We start from the raw sequence: 21,917 nt of genomic DNA on the forward strand, positions 1-21,917 counted from the left end.
TCCACAGCCTAATAAGTGAACAAAACACAATGAGCCTAGATCTACACTGACTTCTCAAGAGATATCAGAATGGTGTGACTATTATTTTCACGACTTTTGCTAATGAGCATTTTGGCGTTTTTCAGGATTTGGAGCTTTTCAAATATCCCACCTCTTCAGCTGGTACATAATGACATTTCTTTTGTATATATGGCATAAAAGAAAGCAAAGGTATTGAAGTTTCTTTACCTGTTGTGCTCCATCACCGCTAACAATAGGGGCAGGTAGAAGAGGAATTTCACTACTTATAATCTGAGTAGTATCCAGTAGTGGCGGGTGTTCTGCCATCATTGATGGTACATTAATTCACAGGATCACCTGTAAAGAAAAACTACCAAAATTACATAATGTACATATTATATATTTTAATACATGAAGACGGATTTCATAGTAAGTATCCTTTAAAATAGTCTTCAGTGTTAAAAAGTAAAGTTAACAAGATAATTAAATGCACCAGTATAAATATTTTTCATAACACATCTCAAAGGACCTTTCCATAAATATGACTTTAAGGTTATTTTGAAATGCTAGCACAGTGGCTCTCAAGCAGGGGTACATGTACCACTGGGGGCACTCAAAGGTCTTCCAAGGGGTATGCAATTCATCTAGATAATAGTTTCTCAACCTAGGGCTTGCAGCCCATGGGGAGGAGGGGATTATGGGATGGGTTTGGGGGGCTTGCAAGTGCAGTGTTGGCATTAGGGGGTGGCAAGCAGGGCAATTGCACAGAGTCCCACACCACCGGGGGCACACAAAGCTAAGTTACATGCTTCAGCCCCATGTAGCAGGGCTTCAGCTTTAGACAAGTCCCACAAGTGAAAAAACAGTCTCAAGGATCACACTGAAACGTAAGTACAACATTTATATTCCAATACATTTATTTTATAATTATATGATAAAAATGAGGAAGTAAGCAATTTTTCAGTAATAGTGTGCTGTGACACTTTTGTGTTTCTATGTTTGATTTTGTAAGCTGTTTTATGTGAGGTGAAACTTGGGGTAGGCAAGACAAATCAGACTCCTGAAAGGGATACAGTAGTCTGGAAAGGTTGAAAACCGTTGTGCTAGTGTAACCCACAATTATACTCTATAGTAGGGGTGGGCAAACTTTTTGGCCCGAGGGCCACATTGGGATGCGAAACTGTATGGAGAGCCGGTAGGGAAGGCTGTGCACATGTCCCCAAACAGCCTGGCCCCCGCCCCCTATCCAACCCCTCCCACTTCCCACCCGACTGCCCCCCTCAGAACCCCACCCCCAATCCAACCCACCTTGCCTGCTCCTTGTCTCCTGACCGCCACATCCCGGGACCCCCACCCCTAACCGCCCCCCGGGACCCGGGGTTTTTCGCCTTCCTCTGCAGTGTGGGGCACGGGTCACCTGCAGAAGGATTCTCTGCACCTTGAAGTCTTTAAACCACGAGTTGAGGACTTCAATAGCTGAGACATAGGTCAGGGGTTTGTTAAAGGAGTGGATGGGTGAGATTCTGTGGCCTGCGTTGTGCAGGAGGTCAGACTAGATGATCATAATGGTCCCTTCTATTACCAGCAGGACAGTGGCATGGGAGGAGGTATTGTTTCATGGTCTCTGTGTGTATATAATGTCTTCTGCAGTTTCCACAGTATGCATCCGATGAAGTGAGCTGTAGCTCACGAAAGCTCATGCTCAAATAAATTGGTTAGTCTCTAAGGTGCCACAAGTACTCCTTTTCTTTTTGCGAATACAGACTAACACGGCTGTTACTCTGAAACCTTCTGACCTTAAAGTCTATGAGACTCCCCCCCATCTAACCCTCCTCCGTTTCCCCCCCCCGAACCTCTACCCTATCCAACTGCCCCCTGTTCCCCATCCCATGACCGCCCCCGCACCTCTGCCCCATCCAACCACCCCCTGCTCCCTGACTGCCCCCCAGGACCTCCTGCCTCTTATCCAACCCCCCCCCCAGCCCCGACACCCTTACTATGCTACTCAGAGCAGCATGTCTGGCAGCCACGCCGCCCAGCCAGAGCTAGACACACCGCCACGCTGCCCTGCAGGAGTGTGCATCCCCGCCGCCCAGACCGCTGCCCGCGTGGCGGCATAACTCCAGGGGAGGGGGAACAGTGGGGGAGTGACTGCAGCTAGCCTCCCCGGCTGGGAGCTCAGGGGCCGGGCAGGACAGTCCCGCGGGCTGGATGGGGCCTGCAGGCCATAGTTTGCCCGTCTCTGCTCTTTAGGTCTCTGGCCCCCTCTGGTGGCTGAATCACAGGGGTTTATGAGTTCACTGCAGCCTCTGAGCCAACAGATGGTCAGCCTTTTAAGTCAGTCAGTAGAGACTAAATGGTTTTAGACCCAGAGGTCCAAGATTTAATTCTCACTGTTCACAACTCATCTAAGGGAACTGTGTTACATTAGAAAGGCTTGAAAGTGCACAAATGTCTAGCATTGTTATGAACAAATGCACTGGTACAATTTGATCTAATGTCAATTCATTATTATTATTATTTATTTTATTACTGTAGCACCTAGGTGCCCTAGTTATGGACCATGGCCCTGCTGTCCTAGGTGCTGTATAAATACAGAACAAAAAGATGGTTCCTGCCCACGGTCAAGTTTACAATCGAAATATAAAATAAAAGACAACAGCTGGATACAGTCAGATGGGGGAGTGCAGGAAAACAAGACAATATTGGTCAACATGATTCCATTGTTTAGTGGTCTCAGCATACCCATCACCTAAATGTTGCCAATATTTTTTAGGTATCACAGAAAAGGAGGGGTTTGAATGAGGTAGCTTTGCAGATATTTACAGGGAACTCCTTTCAGGCCTGAGGGGCAGCACAGGAGAAAATTTGAAGGTGCTTGTTTGAAAATTTAACAAGTGGGCAATAAAGGATGGCATCATGGATGCCAGAGTTGACATCTTGATCGCCAATGAGATATTATAGGTAGGGTGGGGGACAGGCCAGGGGTTTGAAAGTGAAGACGAACAGCTTATATTTGATGTGACAGGATAGTGGGGGCCACTGGAGGGATGCAGAGAGGTGGCATGGTCAAACTGGTGGGCTAGAAAGATCATCTTTATACCAGCATACTGAACATATAGGAGTAGGGAAACAGTGCACTTATCAAGGCCAGAAAAAAGGATGTTGCAATAATTGAGACACAAGATAAGAGCCTAGACAAGAGGTTTAGATGAGTGGATAGACAGGAAAGGCCATATATTAGAGGCGTTATCCAGAAAGGAATCTATAAGATTTAGATGTAGCCTGGATGAGAGGACGTCAAAGAGAATGACAGGCAGCATGGTGGCGGTATCCACAGTAATCAAGAAAGAAGGTAACAGGAAGCGTTCTAGGGGGCACATTAAGAGCTCTATTTTATCCATGTTTAATCTTGAGTTGACAGGTAGACATCCATGAGGAGATGTCAGAGAGCTGGACCAAGATTTTAATTTGTACAGAAGATAACAGGAGTTATCTGAAGTGAAGGTCCACACAGTTGATGATAGTTAAATTCGAGTCTGGAGATGAGATTACCCAGAGATAAAGTTTAGAGGGAGAAGAAAAGAGGACCAAGGACAGCGCCCTATGGAACACCCACAGAAAGTTGGAGGTGGGATGAGGAGTACCCTCTGAAGGACACGATGAAGGAATGATTTGAAAAGCAGGATAAGAACCAAGAGAGGGACAGAATCACAGAAGCCAAAGGAAAAATTTTTTTGAAAAGAACATTTTCAGTGCCTTCGAAGGTGGCTGACAGGTCAAGGAGAATAAAGACGGAGTATTGGTTCTGAACTTTGGCTAGGAAGAATTAATTAGAAGTCACTGATGAGAGCAGTTTCAGTGGAGAGCAAGGAGCAAAAACCAGATTAGAGAGGGTCCTTTATAAAACTGAAGGAAAGCAACTTCTGATAGAATGTTCAATGAGCTTAGAGATAAACGGAGATGAGGCAGTAGTTAAAGAGGCAAGTGGGGTCAAGGGTGGGCTTTTTTAAAGTGGGAGAAAATAAAGTGTGTTTGTATCGTGAGGAGAAAGACAGCAGAGAATGAGAGGTTAATGAGAAGAGAAAGGTAGGAAGGAGACTGGGTGCAAGGGAGATCAAGAGATGGGACAGGTTGTGGTCACTGGGATAAGTTGAGGGATCAGAGGAGAACAGAACTTCTGCGCCTGTGACAAGGAGAAGGGAAGAATGGTAGGAAGGGGAATGGAAGGCAGGCTGAAAAGGAGGGGGAAAGTTGCATCGTATTTTGTCAGTTTTCTTTTTGAAATCAGTGAGATCCTATGTGGAGAGAAGCAAATGGAGGAAAAGGTTTGCGAAGGTAGTCAAAGGTGGCTGGGAAGGAGGGCATGTGATTCAGTTAAGTTGGAGAGGTAGAGTTGTTTATCTAGGAAGATGGCAGAAGAGAAGCAGGAGAGAACAAATCTGTAGTGGAGGAAATCAGCCTGGTCATGGGATTTTTGCCAGAAACTCTTCACAGAGTGAAAGCAGGAGCAAGGCTGGGGGTTGGCAGGGCAGACCTTGCGATGGGAGAGAGGGGTAAAAATCAGAGTGGAGAAGAGCAAAGCTTGGAGTGAATCAACAACCATAACAATTTAAGAAAGGAAAAAAGAGCAAAGGAGAAGTTATCTATGTTGGTGGATTGGAAGTCACAGGAAGGCTGAGTAACAGGACATAAAGGAGGATGCAGGGGGAGATGCTGAAAGCGACCTGGTGATGGTTGGAGTGGGGGAACTCAACAACTGAGAGACAAGAGAGAGCGCAGTGCTTTGTGAAGACCATGTCAAGTGAATGGCCCTTTTGGTGGCGAGTGGGACAGTTGAACCAAGGCTGTAAGTTGAATGGCGAGATGAGGACAAGGAAACATGCAGCTAAGGGGTCAGCTGGATCATGAACATGGAAAATGAAGTCAGCAAGGATGAGGAAGAGGAAAAAGAGAGGGGGGGGTCAAAAACAAAGAGAAAGGCTGATAGGGATGGGATGAACTGGGTGGATGGTTGATGACAGCAACATTGAGGGGGAGAGGGATGAAGAGTCAGAGTCACTTTTATTTAAAAAAGGAAAAAAAGAGTGGAAAAAGGAGAAATGAGGGGTTGGAAGCTTCAGGAATGGGACAGGAGATCGGACCATGGTTGGGGTGTTGGGCTTCAAGGGCTGGGAGTGTGGTAGAAGGAGAGTCCTCTGTAAGAGAGGACAGCTGCAGGGGCAGTCAGATGATGGGATCCAAGTCACAGAACTAGGAGCTGAAGGAACTGAGATATGAAGAGGTTGTGGATAGTGGTCATCTTTTTAGAGAAGACGTGGGCATTCCAGAGATAGGAGGAGAAGGAGAAAAAAGAGTGGGCAAGGAAGGGAATGGGCCTGAGGTTAGAAATGGTGGCATGAGGGGGTGAAAGTCATGGCAGGGACGTGTGTGGGAGGCAGAGGATAGAAGGAGGGCAAGGATTAGGGCAAATGTCAGCAGAGATAGTGGCACAAAAGAGTGTGGATGTAGGCACTGGGTTTATGCTGGTGGGAGGAGGGGGGAAACTGGGCTGGAGAAGGGAAAAGGACCAGCTGGTGGGAATTGTGCAAGGGTGAGTAACAAGGATAGGGAAATGCAGGCATTGGGGGGGGGGATGAAGGAGGAGGAAAATGGATGCTGTAATGAAGACGGGAGTGGTGAGAACCATGAGTGAGTGGCAGATTAATATAATTTTTAAAAAAGGGGAACTGAAGAAATGCTGTTAGGCAAGGAATTTGAGATTTTTGAGAAGTGACTCTGGTAGCTTTGATCACCAATCTGCATTATTAATGTAATCCTTTAAACTATAGAGTTTATTTTTCTTAATATTAGCAGAGCATATTGAACATACTTGTAAGTTAATGTGTAAAAATTTTTGCAATCAATTAGAACAATTCTTTAAAACAAGCTGGCACAGAAACAAAGCAAAAGTTTAAAAGTTTAATACTTTGACGATTGAGAGAGAATAATTAAATTAAGATGTTTAAAATTAAACCTCAATTAAGTGCAAATTTTAAAAACTTCCACAAAATGGTGCCCCTTTCCATGATGCTTGTTAGAAATGTGACCATACAACAAGCACAATGATAAAATACATTGTGCCTCTTCCCTAGTACTGTAGATGGGATAGCTGCACAGAGTAGAACAGGTGCTCGGTACAGTCCTACAGCTCAACTGCTAATGGTCTATTTAGGTGTCATGCGATCTTGCCTGACCAAATCCTTAGAGCTCACTAAACATCAGAGCGTCCTTCTGCAGTTTGTCAGGGTAGTCCTTCTCTTCTCAAAACCCCCAAAATAAACTCCCCTAACAAGAAACACCTCACAGAAGAACACAATAATACAAAAAGGATAGGGGCAAGAATCAAGTATTTGTTTAAACACTAACAATCACTCATGCATGTAATAATAAAGATAGAATCAGGTCTGAGCAGATGTTTTTGTGTTGACCACCTACTAATTACCAGGGAGAATAGAAGACACTCCCCTTCCCTTCTGTTGGAGACACACCCCTCTATGTAATTGATGATTATTTTAAATTTTGAAACCACTGTTCCTATTCAGAAATTGGGCTGGGTCTTAATTTATATTTTGCAGAATTCGAACAAGATTTCTCTGTGGTTTCAATTAGGTCAGAAATACCACAAGGATATTTTTCTTGTAATAGTCTTATACATTTAAGTCACTACCCATTGCAATGAGGGCAGGCAGGCAAGAGGGATATCACATACATCCCTACAAATATAAATAAGCACCCAAAGATTGTTGTGGGTGGTTCTCTTTGCTAAAAAAACCACATTTTTTCTTTGTTTCAATCTTGAAATTGATGAGCATGTAAATTTTCTAAATAGAGTCTCAAATACTTAAAGCAAGGAAGTAATTTGCAGAGTAGGCTTAATTGCAAGGTAGCCTATTTCCCCTTGTTTTTTCCTACCCCCCACACCCCCCCAGACATTCTTGTTAAACCCTGGATTTGTGCTGGAAATGGCCCATCTTGATTATCATACACAATGTAAGGAGAGTGGTCACTTTGGATAAGCTATTACCAGCAGGAGAGTGAGTTTGTGTGTGTGTGGGGGGTGTGTGTGTGAGAAAACCTGGATTTGTGCTGGAAATGGCCCAACTTGATTATCATACACAATGTAAGGAGAGTGATCACTTTAGATAAGCTATTACCAGCAGGAGAGTGGGGTGGGAGGACGTATTTTTTCATGCTTTGTGTGTATATAATAAGAGCTTCTAAACTTTCCACAGTATGCATCCGATGAAGTGAGCTGTAGCTCACGAAAGCTTATGCTCAAATAAATTGGTTAGTCTCTAAGGTGCCACAACTACTCCTTTTCAATTTGGAGATGGTCAGCCCTGGTGTCGTGACCCTTTAATGGCTCCTTTACAGCACGTAAATCCCACGACAACTGATAGAATCATAGAATATCAGGGTTGGAAGGGACCCCAGAAGGTCATCTAGTCCAACCCCCTGCTTGAAGCAGGACCAATTCCCAGTTAAATCATCCCAGCCAGGGCTTTGTCAAGCCTGACCTTAAAAACCTCTAAGGAAGGAGATTCTACCACCTCCCTAGGTAACGCATTCCAGTGTTTCACCACCCTCTTAGTGAAAAAGTTTTTCCGAATATCCAATCTAAACCTCCCCCACTGCAACTTGAGACCATTACTCCTCGTTCTGTCATCTGCTACCATTGAGAACAGTCTAGAGCCATCCTCTGATAGAGTATACCGGCACAACAAAGGAAACCTACAACCCATTATCAACCATATCATTGAGGCTAGTGGCTTGCTATGGTAACGATACACAAAAAGTCTGACGATAGGGCAAAAAATAAAAGGTGACAGTCATGATGAATGCTTAATTAAGGAGAAAAAATGCTATCACCAAAGTCCTTGGTCCATTATTTTAACTAGAACTTATGAGTGTCAAGTACCAGTGGAGTAGAGTGTAGAATTCTTCTTCAGTTGTATGTTTGTTTTATACTGAATAATGTCAATGCAGGGCAGTCCTGTATATGTGACTTATTTTATCAATGTAATGTTGGTGTGTATATAATAATCTGATGTTTCATGAAAACTCTGACATTTATACAGTAGAGGTGTTACAGCAATGAAAAGTTAGAAATTTAAGACTACTGCATCTTGGAACTGTGTGTTATTAGGCCTGATTTTTAAAACTAATGTAGCTTGTTGTTAAGATTGTATCGCTGTATTTCAAAAATTATTTAAAATTTTGAACGACACTAACCTAGCTTTGGAATCAAATATATACATGTGATGGGTTGGACCTCCCCCCCAATCCGGGATGCCACCTACTGTACTGGGGTTTCACTGACCCCCTCCTGCTCCACCAGCCTGGATTCCCTTTCCCTGTTTTGCTGAATTAGGCTCTCCGGCCTCTTGTACCACACACAGGTAGGGCCACACCCAGCTGCAGACAAAGACTGAAGTCAGCTCTGTGTCAGAGGACTCACCCAGCACTCACGTGCACACCCCTTTTGGGAGATAAGCCCAAAGGGATATTGTCTTGTGCTGTACAGAAAAATCTGCATAGCACAAGCTCATAAAAATTCGCCCTCTTCCTCATTGTGAAGAGAGATATGCACACTTTCTTGCCCTCCCCGCCCCAGTTAGAAATTGCATAAACTGGATTTAATAAAACACAAAACTAATTTATGAACTATAAAAAGCAGATTTTAAGTGGTTAAAGGGATAGCAAACAGAACAAAGCAGATTACTAAGCAAAAAAAACCACGCAAACTAAGCTTGATTAACTAAAGAAATTGGCTACAAATAGCAATTTCTCACCCTAAGTATCGTCACAGGGAGATTACAAAGTGTCTTGAAAGTCAGCTGCACTGGTCTGCAGCTTGAAACTTCGGGTATTATTACTCAAAAGCTAGATGCCCTTCCAGCCTGGGCTCAACTCTGACCCCCCCAAGTTTCAGTTCTTGCTTCTAGATGTTTTTCAGTGTCTCTTTGGGTGGGGAGGCAGAGGAGAACCATGATGATGTCACTCCCCTACCTTATATAGCATTTGTGTATGGCGAAAACCCTTTGTCTTCCCATGGAAAAACACTGGCATTCCAATGGGGGATGGGAGAGGTCCAGTACCAGGTGACTCAGTCACACGTCTCAGCAGGGTCATAGCCGCCATTACTCGTAGCCTGACTGGAGCATCCACAGGAAGACTAAGCTCTTTCACAGCCCATTGTCTTTTGCTGATGGGCCATCAGCCCTGTCGGGCTTTGCATTGTTGTACCTGAAGGGCTAGTTGCGGGAGTCACCCAAAGTAGCACATTTGAAATACAAATACATGGTCAATATTTCTAACTTCAGATACAGAAATGATACAGGCATACAAATTGGATAATCACATTTGGTAAATTATAACCTTTCCAATGATATCTCACATGAGCCATCTTGCATAAAGTATTTCTCAGTTATGTCATATCCATATCATAAGCACATTTCCATAAAGAATATGGAACGTAACATCACAATACAAAAATTAAATTGAATTAAAAAACCCATACTACGTTACCATATTTTTAAATGAGCAGGAAATGCACAAAATTATTCAAGATTTATTTTATAAAAATAAAACACACACCTCCCTCCTAATAAGCCTTGATTAGAGTGTGTCAATATTTGAGGTCATCACAACTAACTCATACTTTCTGCTATATAGGAAGTAGACAAACAATGCTTATTCTCCAATATCTATCTACTCAAAGAGCACCTCAGAAAGACTCAAAAGACTTTCAGAAGCAAGCAACCATCATCCTTACCATTGTGCTGACAGTAGATTCTAATAATCTGAGGAGAAACATAACAAGGAATGGTTTCATTTGGGTTTTTTTTCCTGCTTCTAGGTTATCCAGCTAACTTAGCCTTCCTGTTTTATCAATGTTAGTTTAAACTTCTTCCAACACAGGCTATGTCTTCTGTATCGTGAGGTACAACAGTACTGATCTTCATTATTAACAGCATATTTAATACAATTTCCTTTCAGTTCACTTCAAGTTTGTTTTTGTTAATATCAAACAAGGGAAAAGCTCTTACTTTAACATGAGAATTGACAGAGACAACTTAATGGCTCTCAACCATCTACAGCTAAATAATGGAGATACTTATTTGACCAACTGAAAAGACGTTATGCAACCTACAATTCAAAAATAGATTTGTTGTCCAAAAAAAACCAACACAACTGACCATTTTAATTTATTTACTCCTCCCGGGCTGAAACTCTGTTATAAATTTGTTCTGGGTTTAAGTTAGAATACAGAGCTGTAAGCATACAGAACCCTTCTGGGGAAAAAAAGCTGAGAGCAGCAACTGTGGAGTAGCTAGTGCACGATGATATTCAGTGCAAATTAAAGTATAGGGGGGTCTGTAAGTAGTTAATGCGGAGTGGCTAGTACATTTTAAATTCACATCCTAGCTTACACCGCACTAAACTCCCCAAGTAAACAAGCCCTATACCTAGGGCCCTACTAAATTCGTGGCCATGAAAAACATGTCACGGACTGTGAAATCTGGTCTTGTGTGCTTTTTCCCTATACTATACAGATTTCACAGGGGAGACCAGCGTTTCTCAAATTGGGGGTCCTGACCCAAAAGAGAGAGTTGCAGGGGGTTATTTTGGGGGGTTGCCACCCTTACTTCTGTGCTGCCTTCAGAGCTGGGCAGCTGGAGAGAGATGGCTATTGGCCAGGTGCCCAGCTCTCAAGGCAGCGCCCCACCAGCAGCAGCACAGAAGTAAAGGTGGCAATACCATACCATGCCATCCTTCTGTGCTGGTGGTGGATCTGCCTTCAGAGCTGCGCTCCCTGCCAGCAACCACCGCTCTCCAACTGCCCAGCGCTGAAGGCAACGCCGCCGCCAGCAGCAGCAGTGCAGAAGGGTAGCAGTACTGCAATCCCCCTCGCCCCAATTACAACACCAGAAAATTTCAGATTTAAATTAGTTGAAATCGTGACATTTACAATTTTTGAAATCCTATGAGCATGAAACTGACCAAAGTAGACCGTGAATATGGTAGAGCTCTACTATACCTAGACGGTCTAACACCTTCTCTTCCCACTGAAGCAGCTTACCTACTATTTTTGCTGTCATGTCAGCAGCACAGGTCTTCCCCAAGAGATCATGAAATGCTAGCAATGGATAGGACTTCTCTCAGTCTGATTCTTTGTTCCTATGGTTCATGGAGTTTCTGTTTTCCTCTTTCTCCACCCAGCTCAGAAGTAATTTGCATGCTATCAAGCCATCAGGTTGTGTGGAGGAGCAAGTCCGAAGGATTTAATCCAGTTAAATGAACCAATTGTCTTCTCAGGTCTTATAACACTGAGTTTTTTTGGTCACTTCATATTCTTGTGGCACTGCTTGCACTCCTGGGGATGCACATCTCTGTCAGTTACTCAGCCACCTCATGAAATATTAAAGGTCAAACACATGGGTTCTGGATCTCCTTTGTACAGATGGATACCAGAATCTACACTTCCATATCTGGCTCGCTAGCAACACATCCATATGACAGTCTTCTATGAGATATGCCAACAATAAAATCAGCTGGATCACAGAAGCAGAAGACACATTGGTCACTCTTAACATAGCACTTAACTGAGCTTCACAATCTGTGTAGTGTTATTTGTACAACTAAACTGCTTCTAGCCTTTGCCTTTAAGGCCCTCCACAAATTAGGACCTATCTATCTTACAGACCCTTTCTAATTCCACAATTCAAGATAACAGGACTGAATGGGAACCAAAACTCACATTGACAGAGCCTAGATTCAAGGACTTGAGAACAGGAACCACAACACTGTTCATGATAGGCCCCCTCCCCTGTCTGCCCCCCTCAAACTTCAGAACTGAAGATCAGACAAAGCTATCACCTAACCATTTTCCGGACACACTCTTAAAAAAGGCGTTAAAAATTACAGCTGTTTGCGCACAACTCCCAATACAATGCGGCCCTGATTTTGATTGGAGTCTTGGGGCTCTACCACTATGATAAATAATAAAACTACAAAGAGGGGAAAAACAAATAAAAGGGCATAAAAGGAACAACAGGAACCTTCAAAATGAAGTCAATGCTAAATAATGTTTTATTTTGTGCCTAGATAGCATGGTGATGTATTGGAAATGTTGAAGATAGGGGAATCTCCCAATTTTTCTTGGGTCAGTAGAGCAGTCAGTACATGCATCCTCTTACAGCTACCAGCTCTCATGAATCAGAAATTCTCAGAAGGCCTATTCTTCCAATGGGCTTCAGCAGAGAGCTGTGCTGGTGCGCATACTTTCTTCAGTAGGGTTCTTTTGTGGTTAGGCTCCCACAGGAGCTAAAGGCAACGCCACTCCTCAGGCACAATGGAAATTTCTACCATAAAGATAAAAGCTCATCTGTGCAGGAGGATAAGGTGGTTTCTCAGGGGCTGGTCCAAGACTGCAGAATGAGCTGATACACCACCACAAACCTCGCCATCTTCCACTTCAAGTGTGAGGCACACTTCTTCAATCGTGACTTCTCTAACACACAGAAAACAGCATGCACATTTAAAAAAAAACAAACAAAAACCCTAAAACAGAATCCTACCAAAACAAAATGACCACACATAATTTTCCTCCTTCACAGAGAATGAATCACATGTGACAGATGTTACTCTCACTGCTTAAAGCACTACTGGAAGGAGCTCACACATTACAGTGATGAGGATGATATCAGAATATATAGAATTAGGCATTGACCCACAAGATCTGTATATGGGCCACCAGAATCATTAAGCATGCTAAAGAGATTCTTTTTACATGTTTACACTAGGGCTGTCAAGTGATTAAAAGAATTGTGATTAATCGCACGATTAAAAAGAAAAGGAGGACTTGTGGCACCTTAGAGACTAACAAATTTATCTGAGCATAAGCTTTCGTGAGCTACAGCTCACTTCATCGGATGCATGCAGCGGAAAATACAGTGGGGAGATTTATATACACAGAGAACATGAAACAATGGGTGTTACCATACACACTGTAACAAGAGTGATCAGGTAAGGTGAGCTATTACCAGCAGGAGAGCGTGGCGGGGGGGCGGGGAGGGAAACCTTTTGTAGGGATACTCAAGATGGGCCATTTCCAGCAGTTGACAAGAATGTCTGAGGAACAGTGGGGGGGGGGGGGAAGGGGGAGAGAGAAATAAACATGGGGAAATAGTTTTACTTTGCGTAACGACCCATCCACTCCCAGTCTTTATTCAAGCCTAAATTAATTGTATCCAGTTTGCAAATTAGTTCCAATTCAGCAGTCTCTCGTTGGAGTCTGTTTCTGAAGTTTTTTTGTTGAAGAATTGCCACTTTTAGGTCTGTAATCGAGTGACCAAAGAGTTCTCCGACTGGTTTTTGAATGTTATAATTCTTGACATCTGATGTGTCCATTTATTCTTTTAAGTAGAGGCTGTCTGGTTTGGCCAATGTACATGGCAGAAGGGCATTATTGGCACATATCACATTGGTAGATGTGCAGGCGAACGAGTCTTTGATAGTGTGGCTGTGATTAGGCCCTATGATGGTGTCCCCTGAATAGATATGTGGACACAGTTGGCAACGGGCTTTGTTGCAAGGATTAATCATACTGTTAAACAATAACAGACTACCATTTATTTAAATATTTTTGGATTTTAACATTTTCAAATATATTGATTTCTATTACAACACAGAATACAAAGTCTACAGTGCTCACTTTACATTTATTTTTTATTACAAATATTTGCACTGTAAATTGCCTTCCAAAATCTGAGAGGGATGAGGTGTGGAGCATGCTTTCAGAAGTCTTAAAAGAGCAACACTCAGATGTGGAAAATACAGAACCCGAACTATCAAAAATGAAAATCAACCTTCTGCTGGTGGCATCTGACTCAGATGATGAAAATGAACATGTGTCGGTCTGCTCTGCTTTGGATAGTTATCAAGTAGAATCCGTCATCAGGGTGGTTGAAGTATGAAGGGACATATGAATCTTTAACGCGTCTGGCACATAAATATCTTGCGACGCCGGCTACAACTGTGCCATGCAAATGCCTGTTCTCACTTTCAGGTGACACTGAACGAGAAGCGGGCAGCATTATCTCCTGCAAATTGCAACCAAAGTTGTTTGTCTAAGCAAGTGGCTGAAGTAGGACCAAGTGGACTTGTAGGTTCTAAAGTTTTACATTGTTTTATTTTTGAATGCAGTTATTTTTGTAATGACTCGTCCAATCCCAGTCTTTATTCAGGCCTAATTTGATGGTGTCCAGTTTGCAAATTAATTCCAGTTCTGCAGTTTCTCGTTGGAGTCTGTTTTTGAAGTTTTTTTGTTGAAGAATTGCCGCTTTTAAGTCTGTTACTGAATAACCAGGGAGGTTGAAGTGTTCTCCTACTGGTTTTTGAATGTTGTAATCCCTGATGTCAGATGTGTGTCCATTTATTCTTTTGCGTAGAGACTGTCCAATTTGGCACATCTACCAATGTGATATATGCCATCATGTGCTACCAATGCCCCTTTGCCATGTACACTGGCCAAACCGGACAGTCTGAGTCATTACAAAACCTAATTTTACCATACTAATTTCCCCCTATTGTTACTCACACCTTCTTGTTAACTCTTTGAAATGGGCCACCCTCATTATCACTACAAAAGTGATTTTTCCTCCCTTGGTAGTCCACTGTTAATTGAATTGTCTCATTAGACTGACCCCACACCTGGTAAGGCAACACCCATCGTTTCAGGTACTATGTATAAATATACCTGCTATTGTATTTTCCACTCCATGCATCTGATGAAGTAGGTTCTAGCCCACGAAAGCTTATGCCCAAATAAATTTGTTAGTCTCTAAGGTACCACAAGGACTCCACGTTGTTTTTATGGAACTACTATGTAATTATTAAATACTGATTGAATAGTTTTATTGATATTGTATATTGGCACAGAAATTTACATTCTGTGCTCCCCTAGGCTCTGGCAGCAACTCGCTCTTCTCGTCCTCCCCCCATCCCGGCTCAAACTCGCTTTTCCCTTCCTCTCTCCCTGGCTGGCTCAAGCTCACTTTTCCCTCCCTCCCTAGTCCCAGCTCCAGCAGGTGCTCACTCTTTTACCCACAGCCTGAGGGCCAGGAGGAGCTCACTCTCCCCGCCATTGCGTCACAGGGCTGGAGTTCTGTGTCCCTGAGGATTATTGGGGGGACCCAGGCCCATGCTTGCATGCCCTCCCCCCACCTAATCCAACAGGGGAATGAAAAGCAGGTACCAACTCTACCTTTGTTTGTTGAACCTACATCTTCTCGTATAAGAGAAACGATGAAAATTCAATACTTGTGTCAGGATACCTTGAGGATGGTGCGGGGGAACTTTGAATTTCACCATTGTAAGGAAAAATGTATGCACACACTTACCTAAAGTCCTTTCCCCTTCATCTGGCTCATCTGTGCTCAGATGGCAGGACTGGCTGGACTGTGTGTGGGAGCCCTGAACAAGTTCTGACTCTCAGCATGGCTGGATTCCGCCTCTCCCCCAGGCATCTCCTCCTTCTCATTGCTGTTCCCAGCAGAGATCTCTGTCTCAGGCTCCTCCAAAGTATCCATGCTGGTTTGTGGGGTGCGTGGGGTCTCTGCCAAGTATGGCATGCAGGTTATAGTAAAAGCGGCAGTTGTGCAGCTCAGACTAGATCAACTGTTGGCTCCCTGGCCTTGCAATACACCTGCTGAATTTCCTTTGCTTTCACATGGCACTGCTCCTGTTCTATCATACCCCTTTGCCTGCCTCCCCCATGCAATCTTTTTGTAGATGTCCAAATTTCTATGGCTATCTGCATTGCACAGCCTCTTCTTCTCACAAGCCCAGGAGATCCAACACCTCCTGTCTACTCTAGGCAGGAATGCATCTAGTGCATGGAGCTGGCATTGTCACTTGGGCAATAGCAACTCTCTCTTGCTGTGTGCAAAGTGTGCTTGTTAGGAAGAGACATTTCAAAAACACATGGGAGGAAGGGGTTAAGACAGAGGAAGAGCAGCTTTTGGTCTCTGAACTCTGGGAAGTGGAGTCTACAATTGTGACCAGAACAATCATTGAATCGGGGAATGTGGCATTGTGGGACAGCTGTTGGAGGACCGTTAGGCTCAACACAGATCACACAGCATCCCCACTTGCACTGCATCAATTCCAGTAAGCCAAACATGACTCTACACCATTCAATGAAGTAGTTTTACTGTACTGCCATAATGAGGCACTTACATCAATGGGAGAGATTTGAGCGTAGACACACACTAATAGGTCAATGCAAGGCGACTTACATCAACCCAGATCTGTAGCCTAGACCATGCCTTAGTCTCTGAGATTGGGAGGAGGGAGAGGGCTGATCAAGAAGACTGGACAGCTTTTAAATGACACCTACCCAGGTGTGAATTGTTTTGTGAGTTAAAGAAACAGATTTCATCACCCACACACTGTCATAGAATCACAGGACTGGGAGGAACCTTGAGAGGTTATCTAGTCCAGTCCCCAAGTATGGGATCACCTCATTTTGTAGCACAGTGAAATTGCTAGCTATAAATAGTGACGAAAGATTACACTATTCAATTCTGTCTCTCCTGGCCCTCTTTCACCATTTCTTTTCAGGAATCCCTCTCACAAGCAACTAAGAGAAAGTTTTCTCTCTAAGAGCTCAGAATAATAGAAGGTATCCTGCCAGTATTGTAGGTACATTTTTTATTCATTGTGTTAGACTTGAGTAAGATGAGGATAAGATGGAAATATAGTATTCCATGGCATAGTCCTCACCACTGAAATTCTCATTAGATTTTATGGAATCTTTTAGGTTCAGTATTACTCTTGCATCTTTTGCCTTCCTCTGCAGCATGGGGCAACGGTCACTTTTAGGTTTAAAGTAGTGTAAATGGTATATTCGCTGTAACGAAGTCTTTAAACCATGATTTGAGGACATTGGTAACTGAGGCAGAGGTTAGGGGTCTATTTTAGGACGGGGTATGTGAGGTTCCGTGGCTTTCAATGTGCAGGAGGTCAGACTAAATAATCACGATGGTCCCTTCTGACCTTAAAGTCTGAGTCTACATAGTTACAGCCAGATATTACAGTGCATTAATGACAGACATTATGGAAAGATAGAGGAAGGAGAGTTATTGCCAAAGTCCTCTTTCCATCAGTAGGTATTCTAGTGTATTTATTATCTTCTTACAGTGGTATACAGACATTTACAGTTTTTGTCAATGTGCCTACTTGTATTTATCTCCTTAATCTGAAAGAGATCTCTCTCTCCCCCAGTACTTAATCCACATCTGCCTCCGAGGCAGCAAAAAACAAACCTAATCTAGTTATTCCCTACTTTGCTGTGAAAAGATGAAGCTACCTCCTGATAAATTGTAGAGAATAGCTAACTTCAGTGCAAAAATTTAAAGCACATTGAAAAACTGAAGTTGGGACTCATAAGATTTACTTTAATATCAATCTAATATCAAACTAGTGATACAGTAGTTAGTATACTAGATTAGGGAGGGGACATGAGACAAGGCCTGGCAACAGCCCTGCTTAACACACAAGACTGTGCTACACAGGACTCCTGGTTTTGCTTACTGGCAACAGCGAATAGTGTACTTTGAGCAGGATTTAAGCTCTTTACAAAAGAAAAGCTGGATGATTTTGAATATGAACCTTTTCTTTAAATCAATTAAAGTTGGTGTGCAAGCAACAAGACGACTGACATAACTATTTTCAACCGTGTGCTACTAACAGAACCAGAACTTTACTGTTAAACTATAAAAAAAATCAATGTTCATTGCAAAATACTCAATAACAATACGGAATGAGAATCATTAACAGAAAGTGGCAGGACTAAATATGAATTTAATCAAGCTAAATACATTTAGAAGTATTTATCCAAACACAGAATGCAGTAATATTGATAACAGAAAATATTATGGAGACAAAACAAATTTATAAGGAGAAAAGCTTGAGAGGCAAACAGGTTTTTGGGCCACAAATTTCTTTTCAGCAGAGCTAGTGAAAGGAAGCCTCTAGAGTGCCCTGGCAGGAGTCCTTTCGAAACAAGGAATCTTCATGGACAACACTTCCTCAGATTTTGGTATAGTTTTTGTACATTGTGGATCGCACCAGTTTTCAGCTATGACAATTCAGGAAGCCAACAGAACAGAAGTGAATCTTTGAATTGGCACTTAATGAAACATCTTAATTGAAGTTAAATGCACAAATAAGATTCCCAAGACCTGGTTTTATTCAGCCCCAATGTGCCAGTGTTTTTAGTACAACCACCCTGTTTCCTCCTTGCTACATTTCATATCTTCCTCACTTCTCAAACTCACAATACTTCTCTCCCTGCAATAAGTCTGTTTCCCTTCCTCATTTGTTCTCTGTTACAGGTTGGGGGCTGCTATTCAGTTCTACAAATAAGCCTCTTCCGTTTCCAGAAAAGGATACTCCTAGTGGAATTCTGCATCACCGTGCATGTGCAGAATTAATGTTCCCCACAGATTTCTTTGCTTCCCCGCAGAAAAATGACTTTCTGACTGGGAAGCAAAAGGAAGCTGCAAGAGCAGTCTCGCACCACTCCCTAGCAGCTGGCAGAAAGGTAAATCACCATGGGGTTGGAGACACCCCAGTCAGTGAATCCTAACCTGAGCCAGGATCAGCTGCTAGTCCCGGCTGAGCTGGAGGCAGAAGGGAACAGGACTTCCTCTTCCCCTACAAGGAGTGGCTGGGGCTATGTCAGACCCACCCCCAGAAACCTCCCCCAGCTGCAGGAAGCTCAGCATCCTCCCCTGCTTCCTGCACCCATCACTCCTCAGCTGGGGGGAGGGGCCACTGTATGGAGCACACCCCATCCGCCTAAGACCCGTGCATCTGGACCTCCCATACCCAGACACCCCTTCCAAGCCTCACCCCGTACACCAAGAACTCCCCTAGCACTCCATACCTGAACCCCACCCCACTGAACCTCAATCCCTGCATCTGGAGTCCCCCTGCACCCAGATCTCCTGCCTCTGGACCCCCACCCCTGCACCCAGACCACCCCCCACTGAGCTCCCTGCACTCAAACCCCATCCTGACAAGCCCCACCTTGAGTCCTCACATGCCACTGACCCCTGGTGTGCCTGGTGCAGAGGGGCAAGGGCCCAGGCTGTTTCTGGGGAAGGTCCAGGCCTTGTGCAGCCCTCACCACTGAGTCCATGTCCCGGGGTGGGTGACGGGGAGCTGCAGGGTGAGCTCCCGCCTTTGTGCAGCCAGTGGCCTGTGCTCCCCACTGCCATGCTGGAGCCTCTGCATTTATTTGCAGTTCTGGTCTCCCATGTTTAAGAAGGATGAATTCAAACTGGAACAGGTACAGAGAAGGGCTACTAGGATGATCCGAGGAATGGAAAACTTGTCTTATGAAAGGAGACTCAGGGAGCTGGGCTTGTTTAGCCTAACTAAAAGAAGGTTGAGGGGAGATATGATTGCTCTTTATAAATATATCAGAGGGATAAATACCAGAGAGGGAGAGGAATTATTTAAACTCAGTACCAATGTGGACACAAGAACAAATGGATATAAACTGGCCACTAGGAAATTTAGATTAGAAATTAGACGAAGGTTTCTAACCATCAGAGGAGTGAAGTTTTGGAATAGCCTTCCGAGGGAAGTAGTGGGGGCAAAAGATCTATCTTGCTTTAAGATTAAACTCGATAAGTTTATGGAGGAGATGGTATGATGGGATAACATGGTTTTGGTAATTAAATATTCATGGTAAATAGGCCCAATGGACTGTGATGGGTTTTTAGATGGGGTAAGATCCAAGTTACCCGGGAAAGAATTTTCTGTAGTATCTGGCTGATGAATCTTGCCCATATGCTCAGGGTTTAGCTGATCGCCATATTTGGGGTCGGGAAGGAATTTTCCTCCAGGGCAGATTGGAAGGCCCTGGAGGTTTTTCGCCTTCCTCTGTAGCATGGGGCACGGGTCACTTGCTGGAGGATTCTCTGCTCCTTGAGGTCTTCAAACTACAATTTGAGGACTTCAATAGCACAGATATAGGTGTGAGGTCTTTTTTAGGAGTGGTGGGTGAAATTCTGTGGCCTGCATTGTGCAGGAGGTCAGACTAGATGATCATAATGGTCCCTTCTGACCTAAATATCTATGAATCTATGAATCTATTTATTAAAAAAGAAAACTTGCAGAATTTTAAAATATTTTGCACAGAATTTTCAATTTTTTTGGTGCAGAATGCCCTCAGAAGTAAAAGGAGCTCTCTGCCTTCTCCCTGGCAACCATATTCAGAGAAGCTCCAGTTGCCTTTCAAGGAGTAGAGGAACCTTATTCCTCACAAAGCCAGGAGTCCCCCTAGCATTAGGCAAAAGCAGGCTTTGGAGTGGGGGGGGGGGGAGAGAAAATGAAAGCAGACTATCCTCTCATCTGAGCAGAGAAAGCTAGGGATCCTCTGCCAACCATGCTGCACACTTTCCCCATGGAGAGGAATACAGGGAAGTTGAGTCTCAAGACCCTTCCCTTCTCCAAGCAGTTGACTGGCAAAGATCTGAGCAGGGCACAACTCTGCCTCAGCTCAGCAAGAACTCAACTGTACAGAGTTTCTCTCAAGCACTCACAAGAACTGCAAGGTCAAGCTGAAGAGTACACTATGCCTGCGATCTCACACTCAGTTTATAACAGTTTGGTCTGCTTACCACATCTTAAACTGCCTCCTTTTACATATATAGTATTTTGTATTACTACAATGATTACAATAAGAAAGTCACAGTCATGCTGCTGTGAGAACGGGCTGACCTTTAGTTAAGAGGCATTAACTATTGTTCAGGATTTTTCTTCCCCCATTTTTATTTTTCCCCTCCCCAAGAGGACAAAAATCATGGCAACACTACTTCTGCCTGAGGTATGCTTCTTCCAAGGTCCCATTGGTGTTTTAGCAACATTCCTGGAGAAGTGGCTAAGCAATTTACAGGTATATTCTTCCCTTAGGAGGATGAGTCTGCAGTCTCCACAGCATCTTTAGTCCCTGCTGATATGGAGGTAGAGAACTAAATTTGGTCTCAAGCTTGTGTGTTACCCAATTCATACTTCCCTTGCATTTCACTCTCAGCCACAGTTTCCCTTCTTCATCCCAGCATCTTTGGTCTCAAGCCCTTTCCCCAGGTTCCTCACCTCCCCATTAGGTTCACTTCATCCAGCGGAAACAGTTCTTAGGGGCAATTATCCCAGTAAGAGTGTCAGGGCAGATTATATATTAAATCAGCATAGACAAAGGCTGGATTTAAACATCCATCAGGCTGCATACTAGACATCCAGCACCTACTCATTATGTAGTTTGGGCTTCCTAATCTATGGAGTTAGATAACTCTGACAGGGTACTTCCTTTTTGAAGCCATATCAGGTCAAACTACAGTAGATCCTCAGAATTACGAACTGACCAGTCAACCACACACCTTATTTGGAACCGGAAATACACATTCAGGCAGCAGCAGAGGGGTAAAAAGGAAAATACAGTACTCTGTTAAACGACTAAAAAAATTAAGGAAAAGCAAAACTTTTCTTCTGCACAGTGAAGTTTCAAAGCTGTATTAAGTCAACGTTCAGTTGTAAACTTTTGAAAGAACAGCCACAACGTTTTGTTCGGACTTACGAACATTACAGAGTTATGAACAACCTCCATTCCTGAGGTGTTTGTAACTCTGAGGTTCTATTGTAACATTCCCTCTCCTTCCAGGAATGGAGTAATGTACCAGGCATTTACAACTGCAATATAAAAATTGAGAAAATATTGAAAATTGGTATAATTTCATGAACATTCAAGTTTTAACAGCGTCCACAACTTTTAATAAAAATTTGTTTTTTAAAAGGACATT

At 43.4% G+C, this 21,917-nt stretch overlaps 1 protein-coding gene across 3 annotated transcripts in view; it reads right to left on the reverse strand.

Moving 5' to 3' along the window:
* The window catches only part of FNDC3A (fibronectin type III domain containing 3A), a 204,597-nt gene that overhangs the window by 175,941 nt on the left and 6,739 nt on the right, over positions 1–21,917 (reverse strand). For all 3 annotated transcript variants that reach the window (XM_084620294.1, XM_084620293.1, XM_084620292.1), the window contains exon 2: positions 229–357. In XM_084620294.1, the coding sequence (XP_084476420.1) occupies positions 229–330 (102 nt within the window). In that variant the 5' untranslated portion in view covers positions 331–357. The remainder of the gene's footprint in view (positions 1–228; positions 358–21,917) is intronic.

Source organism: Lepidochelys olivacea (assembly GCF_965140295.1).
Source record: "Lepidochelys olivacea isolate rLepOli2 genome assembly, chromosome: 1".
Lineage (NCBI taxonomy): Eukaryota > Metazoa > Chordata > Testudines > Cheloniidae > Lepidochelys > Lepidochelys olivacea.